The sequence below is a fragment of the Diadema antillarum genome, unplaced genomic scaffold (genome assembly GCF_040938485.1).
Source record: "Diadema antillarum isolate AM-2024a unplaced genomic scaffold, OU_Dant_1.0 seq00000744_RagTag, whole genome shotgun sequence".
In the NCBI taxonomy this organism is placed as follows: Eukaryota; Metazoa; Echinodermata; class Echinoidea; order Diadematoida; family Diadematidae; genus Diadema; species Diadema antillarum.
Window position 1 is genome coordinate 973,976 of NW_027271641.1, and position 10,648 is coordinate 984,623.

General features: G+C 40.1%; 1 protein-coding gene across 1 annotated transcript; it reads right to left on the reverse strand.

The window, feature by feature from the left end:
- Window positions 1-1,547: 1,547 nt before the first annotated feature.
- On the reverse strand, window positions 1,548-6,898 carry LOC139738474 (cytochrome P450 3A16-like). Its single transcript, XM_071649100.1, has 4 exons — window positions 6,750-6,898; window positions 5,725-5,862; window positions 4,604-4,766; window positions 1,548-1,643 (listed from the first exon to the last, which is right to left on the reverse strand). The coding sequence occupies exons 1-4, from the start codon at window positions 6,896-6,898 to the stop codon at window positions 1,548-1,550; spliced, it is 546 nt and encodes a 181-aa protein (XP_071505201.1).
- Window positions 6,899-10,648: the final 3,750 nt, after the last annotated feature.

Genomic DNA, 10,648 nt, shown 5'->3' on the forward strand with positions numbered 1-10,648 from the left:
AGAGTTGTATTTTCTCATTAACATACAGAATTTAGTGGTATAAGATACATTTTGTGTTCTTGTCAGTACAATGCTGCATTGAGCCCATAGTAATGCATAAAAAGGGCAATATTGCATGTTTTCTGAATGTTTTCATGCTTTTTTCAATCAAAATTGTCCCAAACTCTCAATTATTTTTTTTAAAGCTTTTGAATATTTGTAACAAGATTAGCTAAAATACTGCTGGCGATTAAGTCTCGACGTATTATTTGTCGGTATGTAACTATCTTGACATTAACTATTGATCGTAATGTAGGCCTAGTACTCTAATTCCAGTCAATTCAGTTACAAGTCAATGATAGCATACCATCTGAAAACACTATTCAACCCGGCTTCGCCTCGTTGAATAGAGCGCCTCTACATCTTTCACCTCGTGAGAAATCTTGTACCATATCACTCGTGACCATTCACTATTTTGTCTAAAATTACATCATTCGAAATTAGCTTACACAAGCATTATTGTGTATGCGCTGTATGAAAATGTGTCTTCGCATATAAACAGGGCGACCTGGGAGTAAACACTTTGTCTCGATAAGACTGTGCTGCATAGACCACGTCAACTCTCCCTGCGTCGTGCTGAAAAGTAGTTTTTTATAGATTACGCGAGAACGCAACCTATTTAAAGATAAAATGGCGCCCCTGTATGATCAATTCTCCAAGTAGCTCTCTGCGTCGTGAATAGCCTTTTAGCCAATGCTGTCTGGGCTTGTATATTTTCAGTGTGTCTGAATCGAGTCTAATTGCGATACAGCAACATTTCGAATTACGCGCTTAGTCTACCCTCCACAGGCTACGTGAAATTGAGAGGACGTAAAAACAGCCAAGAACGCGTAAAGAAAACTCAGACGACGCGAGCTATAGATAGATCGTTTTTGATAAGCGATTTTGCGCATGCTCAAAACAGGGTGTTTTTTTTTCCTCTGAACGTCCTTGTCGCGAAAATCTCAAAGTCCCTGATGAAATATCTCTTGAGCATGTTGAGTAATCACTTCTCCACATTCTGTGACTGTCCTATAATTGAAAACAAAAGAAAGAAAGAAGAAATCTAAACCTAGCCGATCTTTTTTCCGAAGATTTCGTTTCCCGCAATCATGTCGTGGAAATTTTTGTTGGAGTTAATTTGCCCCAATCGATGTTCAAGTTTACCTACTAATTTCAAAATATGCTCCGCATCCAGCATCCAACTTTCGCCACCCTCTCTTTCTCTCTCTCTCTCTCTCTCTCCGTCTGTCTTTTTCTCTCTCTCTCTCTCTCTCTCTCTCTCTGTTTCTTAAGGGATCATGATATCATGCAAAACGTTATCGACGATTTACATCGTAAATAATTCATACACCATTATATTCTTTTTTGACAAACTCACTCCTCGCAGTTTACGTGTGCATGTTACCTATCAGGAAAAAAACACCAAAAAATAAGGGAGATTATATTCGGGAAAATTATGATACTTTAAAAAAGTCAGGGGCTAGTCTGGTCCAAGCCTGGCGTTTGACAAGTCGACGGTGGCGCTATTACGCTGAAACATCTTTGCGCGCCACAGCTTTGAGAATGATACCGTTACGTGGAATCAGAAACCTGAAGACATTTTCACCCTGCTTTGGGGGTATCTGTAATACAATGATTGATACGAAGAAATTCAAAATTAGGAATGATTTCAAATAAGTCAATTGAAATACACACACACATAATATATATATATGTATATATATATATATATATATATATATATATATATATATATATAAACACTAAACAAAAAGTAAGTTCCCCCTAAAACAAACCTGTGTAATTTATGAATCGGGAACCTCTGAGGAAATCTGAATACAGGATCATGTAGCTGTAGTTCTCGGCTACCTTTCATGTGAAATTCAGTGGATATCACTTGGTCACGCTTGAGTGAGCATGACTTAAAGTCAAAATGGTCACTTTTTGAAGTTCACAAGCGCATTTTTGCAACTTTGATTTGGTGATATCGGAACGAATTTCAATTTTCCAGGATAAAAATGCATGCAACGTACAATTTATGTGCTTCTTATCGTACCATGTGACTTGTGCACAAAAGTTTCGGTTGAGTGAACACGGGGTGAAAATTACCAAAATGGCCGATTTGACATGTTTCTCGTGGTAATTTCTATCAATTGAGATTAAATTCGTGTGTTGAACAGTTTTTACACACAATTCACGTAATTTCACGGTTGAATGAGCACATTAAAAACAAAGAAAAATAGCAATTTGAATTGTGCAGTAAGTATTGCGATAATTTTGCGCACTGAAATCAATTGTTTTAATGTTTTTTGTATTATGTTTAATACCACTGTGCGTACAGTGATCACCTGACATTTTAGTCACGCTTCAATGAGCATGTGGGGCTGGAAAACCCTTTTTTACCCTAAATAATAAGAAATATTCATTGTTTTTTATGTTTTAGTTGAAATGTTAGGAAATTACTCTGAATTCAATGAAAAAAATAACATTTCAATAAAAAAATGACATTGTGACATGCTTCAGTGAGCACATAAGATGAGCAAAGTGTGCAGGTCAAAACCATTTTCGTGGCTGAAATTCCCATAAGATTTACATTTGGTTGGTTTTGAAGACGTGTTCAGCGGTGTAAGTGGATAGAGCCTAAAAAGTGAGTGCAGATGCTCCCCAATCTGTGTTATATTGCCATAACGATCGCATAATAGTCAACCAACATTTTAAGCAACTATCATCACCATCACAATCATAAAGGCCACTACATGTTTCTCACCACAATCAATATCTGTCTCCAGGCTCTCCATGCATATGTGCAGCACGGGAGGATATTGATGTTGAACAAAAGTGAAATTTGGCACCATGTCAATGATTAATTGCATTTATTTTCCCTTTCAGTTAATGCATGACTTCATGACTTTACAAAGATCAAGAGCTTAATGCCAAAATTAGTATTCAGTAGCGAGAACAAAGGCCCGAAGATTTAATTTGCATAATTTCTCATCTCTGCTCCAACAAGGGGATTTCATCAAATTAAAGGCAGACCAATTTCCCCACGAATACTTCAATATTTAATCAAAGGTAGCCATGGATTATAAGGAGGGTTTCCGGCACCATGTACCCTTTGACGTGTAAAATTTTGAAGGAATGCCAAGGATCGCTGAGACATTTATATCGGTCCTAAACGCAATAACGAGATGTTTTCCAGTTGATTTCAAATGCAGAAGATCAATGCAACACCTGCTGGATGGTTTTAATAATAATTGTTTCATGATGTGGTCATTCAACCGTAAAATATACCACATTGCATGCAAAAGCCATCGTTAGCTTTCTAAAGCATAAATTCCTCCTCTTCACATGAACTTACCATGGAGATTATGGGCAAACTGCCAATTTTTCATTTTGTAGGTTAAAAAAGAGGGTGTCAAGCCTCACGTGCTTATTGAAGCGTGACTGAAATGTCAGGTGGTCACTAATATGCGTTTGGGTATTAGCACAATATAAAAAAGCATCATACAGTTGATTTCAGAGCGTAAAATTATCGCAATACTTACTGCACAATTTACATTGTTATTTTTCTTTGTTTTTAATGTGCTCATTCAACCGTGAAATTACGTGAATTGTATGTAAAAACTGTTCAACACCCGAATTTAATCTCAATTGATAGAAATTGCCACGAGAAACATGTCAAATCGGCCATTTTGGTAATTTTCACCCCGTGTTCACTCAACCGTGAAATTTTGTGCATAAGTCACATAGTACGATAAGAAGCACATAAATTACACGTTGCATTCATTTTCATCCTGGAAAATTAAAATTTGTTAAGATATCACCAAATCAAAGTTGCAAAATTGGGCTTGTGAACTTCAAAAAGTGACCATTTTGACTTTAAGTCATGTTCACTCAAGCGTGACCCAGTGATATCCACTGAATTTCATATGAAAGTTAGCCGAGAACTACAGCTACATGATCCTGTATTCAGATTTCCTCGAAGGTTCCTGATTCATGAAATAATGATGTTTGTTTTAGGGGGAACTTACTTTTTGTTTAGTGTTTATATATATAATATATGTGTGTGTGTGTGTGTGTCATATGACTCTTACTTCGAAGTCTTATATTACACATCGACGCAGAACTTTATTTTCATTTATTTATACCATGTACACAAACAGTAAATACATAAATTACAACACATGAAAATACACCACAAGCCCTGCTCTTTACGTACCCCTCCATATTGAACATAATTGATAAATATCATGCATCTTTCATTTACAATCTACAATATTGCGTGATTATACAATTCATTTTGACATTGCAACTGATTGACTCCTTGCCATTCTTCGACTTTACAAGGACCGAATTAATCAGTGTTTGGTTCTATCAATGACAAAAGAAACATGAAAGAAGTCATGGGCATACATACTCGGAGAGGATTTGAACCGACAACCTCGTGAGCACCGGACAGGCGTCTATATCCACTGTCTAGCGATGTGATTAGTGTTTGTTCACAGAAACCTCCGCTTGGGAGTTCAAAATCTCGGGCGTCTTAAAGAAAACCAAGCATACAAACAAACAAACAAAACCTCACCTCTGTCTGGGGACAGGTTTCGAATCGATAATTCTGCAGCACCCGGACAATTCCTAGTTTAGCCACCATCAGAGCGAACCTCATCCCAATGCAGTGGCGGGGTCCGGTTCCGAATGGCAGCCAGGCCAACGGGTGGCGGCGCTCTTTATTCTCCTTGCTGAATCTGTACGGGAAAAATGCGCTAAATTGTCTTGTACTGGTCAACAAACATTCTTCCCCTTTAACTGACTCAATGGGAAAATGTACATGCCTCTTGCATTTGATTTCATTAAATGCAATATCATTACAACAAATCGTGATCAAGTTACTGTTCAATTGTTTATTCTAGTTGCTTAGCTTTCCTTTACACGTACCTCAATATTTGACATGTTACTCATGCATTGTAGGCGCTACAACTTGCTAGAAAATTGGCAAGTTCGCGGACCTGCGCCGACGTATAGACTGTATTCACAATAACAATGATGGGTTGAGTTTGCACAGGAAATAAATGCTAACCAATACAAGTTGTTTTCCATACCCAAGTATGCCAAGCGAGCATTCTCTGTTTGGCATTATCTTAGACAACTTATTCACCCCCCCCCCACACACACACATACACACGCACACACACAATCATCATGTACAGGACCCTAATTTACCATAACACATCATACTCTGCACTTGGGCTACAGTAACTTACTTATCGGATTGTATACTAGGGTGTTATGTTTACATGATATAGGTCGTGTATTATGAATGTGCGTGCTCTTTAAACTTGGTGATACCACGAACTATCATGAAAAAATTCAAGTTGACGGTATGCGCTATATTGTGAATAACTTCACATGACACATGACGACCTTTGTTGGGAATTATGCAAAATATTCGACTTCCTCCCTCGCGATTGGTAACCAGTGTCGGTACGCTGTGTACTCTGAGGAATCGCTTATACCTTGTGTTATATCGTATCAAACGATGACGCCGAATTTGAAATAATTTCTATGTAATTCAATTTTAACCATGCAGAGTAACAATGCATAATGGTGTTTATGTAGTTTTTTTCTACGTAGTTTGATTCCATGGAACTTGAAATATCCACTTGGAAAGACATTCTCATTAGCGCCTGATTTGTGTTAATATACCTGGAAGGATCAAACTTCTGTGGATCCGGCCAGTATTCCTCGTCGTGATGTATGGTGTAAATGGGAATGAAGATTTTAACGCCTTTCTCCACGGTAATGCCATTGTACGTGAACGTCTCGTTGCAGATCCTGCTCAGACTGGAATATTAAGCCCAAAAGAAAGAAGCTCGTCAGAACAGATAATCCTTCTTATACGGTAGGCCTAGCTGTAAGCCAACAAGGGTATCTATTTTGATTGTCTTCGGTCAATCGAATTGCTATCGAAAACCTTATTATCATAATATCATCACATCAAACACCCAAAGAGGCCAACGGAATCGATAAAGTATAGTTGACGTATTTGGGTGGAGATAAGTGCAAAATTATTTTCACTCGCATTGAAGCTCTGATAGGATGGCCTGCGTCTAGACATGGCTGTCTGAGAAGGAGACTGAACTCAGAATCTCTTGTTCAAAAGTCCCGACTACTATCCACTATAGACCATGAAATGAGGGGGGGGGGGGAAGTAAAGGTAATTATTACGATAAAAGCATCATGAGAAGACGAAATAAATGATACGATTGATTTGCAAAATAGAATCCGTTATATTTGGAAGTATGTAGATTATGCGGAGCATGACACTAACTTTTTTTCCCGTATGATTGCCCGTCGGGGCCACTAAAATTTTTAAATCTGAAGTGGCCCGAGAAAACGATGCTGTGGGCCGAAATAAGAAAAAATATAACAATAATTCATCATTTTGAATCGCAAGTGTTCGATCGGGCAACAAAAAGATAGCTTTTTGGAAGTTTGGTGGTGCGGCATCAATTTTTTAGTGGCCCCGGGCCACCGGGCTACCGGGCCACCGCGAATATCGAGATCTGGGGCCCGTTGCATAAAAGTTATCATGGTAACTTTGCCATCCAATGGTAACTCCCATGGAATTCTTGATTTTGATTGGCCGTTACCATGGTAGTTACCACTTGATGGCAAAGTTACCATAATAGTAACTTTTATGCAACGGGTCCCTGGATGAGGGCACTCACATGGTTGCAGGCGGGTATATTCTCAGGGTCTCACACACGACCTGATCTAGGTAGCGCATGGTGGAGGTGGACGTGTATCCGACTGAGTCGCGAGAGGGGGTCATCTCATCAATTTCCCTGATCAGCTTCTCTTGAATCTCAGGATGCATTGCGAGGATATAGATGACGAAATCAAGTAAACTGTTGGTAGTCTCATATCCAGCCGTAAAGAACGTCATTGCCTTCGTGGAGGAAAGTTGATGTAAGAGCAAAAATATGACTAGTCCAAGCGGTCAGATTAAAGTTTGCAATGCAACGTGATAATGCGATGTTGGACTACAGCTAACCTCGATTAAAATATTTGAGTTTGATATCGATTACTTGCTTTTACGCCATAAATCCCTGTCGTGGGGTTGGCCACGTGATGCGACAGTTCACGAGAATTGCATACAATTCTTTAAAAATAATTTATGTTACAGCGATTTGTTTCTATACAGAGTAGTGCAGTCTAAGAATACATTGAAAAGATCACAATACATACATGGACGTTAAAAAATAACAATAATGAGGACACCCTATAGTTTTGAAGCTAGTAGTGCTTTAAAGGAAACAGGACCTTTAAAATTATGCAAGAATGTATGAGTTCATAGTTCTGCAACTTACCAGGGGTATGATGGTCTTCACATATTAAGACAACCTTTAGGTTTTTCCCCGTTCAGTGTTGCATTTGCCCCAAAGGTCATCGGTTCGATTTAAAAATCGGTTCATACCGATTCTTAAATAACCCATCATCTGAGACAAAATCTTACTATCAAGTTTTATAGCTGTAGTCCTAAGGTGAAATTATAGGCCTAAACCAAGTATAAATGTTTTGCTTTACTCTGATTTGAATCCTTATTTCGGCTGGACTGAAATTCTTGGTCCACTTTGCCCCGGGTTCTACTCGACAATTCACCACGGAGTTTCCGAATACATGTACTAATAATTTCCGAGTAGGGCCAGCTTCCCATTGCATGGCATCATGGGCGTCACCAGGGGGGGTGCGTTGGGTGCGAACGCACCCCCCTTCAGATCCTTAAAAAAAAAAAAAACAAAACAAAACTTCAGTTCGCCAGCGACCTCAACGCCGGACGCTAAATGATTATTATTTTCTTTTTTTTCTTCAATTTTGCACCAGGGACAAAAAAAAAAAAAAAAAAAAAAATATATATATATATATATATATATATATATATATATCGTGGGCAAAAACAATTCGCACCCCTGGTTCTGGCAGCGCTGATTTTATACATAATTATCTACTAGTATTCTATACAGTGTTTACTATTTATCGAACGTACTGTACATCCCTACGGTACGGAGCACGTACACGTTTGCATGTACGTGTGCTACTTACAAGTATGTAGGGTCTATTTACGTTACTTCTGACCAATCCATATTGCCAGCTCAAGAGCGAGCCTTAGCCTCATTAAAAAAAAAAGAAATGGAGGGGCAAGCATATCATTGTGCCCACCCCTCCCCCTCCATAATTCCAGAGACAAGAAGATTTTCTTACCTTTTTTTTGACAGAAAAAAAAAGTTGCCCCCATAAAAATATTGGAGGGGCAAGCATATTATGATTTTGCCCCCCCCCCCTCACCCCTCACATAATTAAGAATTCCCGAAATTAGAAGATTTTGTTGCTTTTGAAAGAAAAAAAAATTGTTGCCCCATGCATAAAAAAATATTGGAAGGTAAGCGCACCATTTGCCCCACCCCACATAATCATAATTCCCGCGATGAAGAGATTTTCTTGCTTTTTTGTTAGAAATCTGTACAACGGAGGGGGGGGGGGGGCGCACGGGGGGCGGGGGTACCCCCCCCCCCCCATCCTCTGGTTAAAAAAAAGACTTACCAAAATAGTAATTCAAGGGTTAGTAAACTGCTTTTGAATGAAAGCGTGATCAAGAAATAAGATATTTTTCTATGATTTCTTTTAAACATTATTAAATAGGTATATGTATTGTGAAACTTTGTTCAAAAAGCCCGGAGCCGACAAAAGATTGTGATTCAGCGTGATTCCTGGTTGGCATTCTGCATAATTATAAGCAGGATGTGCCCAGTGCGTACTTAGATCAGAACATCCGAACGGTAAAAAGAGTCGCTACAATGTTGCGCAATGTGATGTAGAATTTACACCTTTGTACCTTGTATACGCTTCGTTATATCAAAGCTAGACCATTGATTTTGCAGTGTTGCTTTACATACTAGTCTATATAAAAATATCTTGCATTGCCAATGAAAAGACTTGACCTTGGCTAATTCCTAACTTTTCCATGCAAAACACACACACAATCAAACACGCACATTTATTAGGAGATGCTCTAAAGTGCAGATTTTGGACATCCTTCCCCCGCTTGGTCACTTCGACGCCACCTCGCTGGTCATACCTCCCCCAGTCATGAACATAAACCGACACCCTTGGCTACGAGTGGCGGATCCAGGGGGAGGGGCGCACCGGGCGTTCCTCCCCCCCCCCCTTAATTTCCAAAGCGAAAAAATATAGCTTCAAACGGCAGTATTTGGACTGTAAAATGTCAAAATTTTCAAGCTCGCTCGCTCCGCTCGCTCGCATTAAAATTCTCCTGATATTGCTGCCAGTAATTGCCAGCAGTTCCGCCCGGTGCACCCCCTCCCCTTAACTTCGAGAGCAAAAAAAAAAAAAAGATATAGCTTCAAACGGCAGTTTTTGGACTGTAAAATTTAGTCGTAATGCCATTCTCCTGAAGTTACTGCCAGTAATTGCCGGCAGTTGCGCCCGGTGCGCCCCCCCCCCCCCTTAATTTCCAAAGCGAAAAAATATAGCTACAAACGGCAGTTTGGGGACTGTAAAATGTCACAATTTTCAAGCTCGCTCGCTCCGCTCGCTCGCATTTAAATTCTCCTGATATAATTGCTGCCAGTAATTGCCAGCAGTTGCGCCCGGTGCGCCCCCCCTTAATTTCGAAAGCAAAAAAGATATAGCTTCAAACGACAGTTTTTGGACTGTAAAATGTCAAAATTTTCAAGCTCGCTCGCATTTAATCTTTATGCAATTCTTCTCTGATGTTACTGCCAGGCAGCAGTTGCGCCCGGTGCGCGCCCCCCCCCCTTGATTTCCAAAGCGAAAAAAAAAAATAGCTACAAACGGCAGGTTTTTTTTTTTTTTTACTGTAAAATGTCAAAATTTTCAAGCTCGCTCTCTTCGCTCGCTCGCATTGAATCGTTCTGCAATTCACCTAATGTTGCTGCCAGTAATTGCCAGCAGTTCCGCCCGGTGCGCCCCCCCCCCCCCTAATTTCCAACGCGAAAAAAAAAATATGGCTAAGAACGGCAGTTTTTGGACTGTAAAATGTAAAATTTTCAAGCTCGCTCGCTCCGCACGCTCACATGTAATCGTTATGCTCTCCTGATATTGCTGCCAGTAATTGCCAGCAGGTGCGGCCGATGCACCCCCCCCCCCCAATTTCCAAAGCAGAAAAAAAATATGGCTACAAACGGCAGTTTTTGGACTGTAAAATGTCAAAATTTTCAAGCTCGCTCGCTCCGCTCGCTCGCATGTAATCGTTATGCCATTCTCCTGATATTGCTGCCCGTAATTTGTCGTTTCACACCGTCATGCCATAATCCATTTATAGGGGGAACAACCCCCTCCCACAGCCTCCCCCTTGCTCGGGCTCGGTCGCGTTCATGACATCAGTGTAAGAATTATTACTAGAAGTTTATTTGAATTATACCATTTATAGGCAAAGTGTTGTACACTGGCGTAGCCAGGGGGGGGGGGGCGATGGGGGCGGTCGCCCCTTCCCCCCCCCCCCTAAGATTTGGACCGGGGATTTGGGAGGCGGAAAAAAAAAATGCGTGTATACTGTATGCATGCACATGAAGCGGGTCTCCTTTGC

Coding starts and splice junctions, on each gene's coding strand:
- LOC139738474 (XM_071649100.1), bottom strand. CDS start 6,898: ATGCATCCTGAGATTCAAGAGAAGCTGATCAGGGAAATTGATGAGATG. Junction 4,767..5,724: donor CAGAAGTTTGATCCTTCCAG/GTATATTAACAC, acceptor TTTCCCGTACAG/ATTCAGCAAGGAGAATAAAG. Junction 1,644..4,603: donor AAACCTGTCCCCAGACAGAG/GTGAGGTTTTGT, acceptor ATTGTATTACAG/ATACCCCCAAAGCAGGGTGA.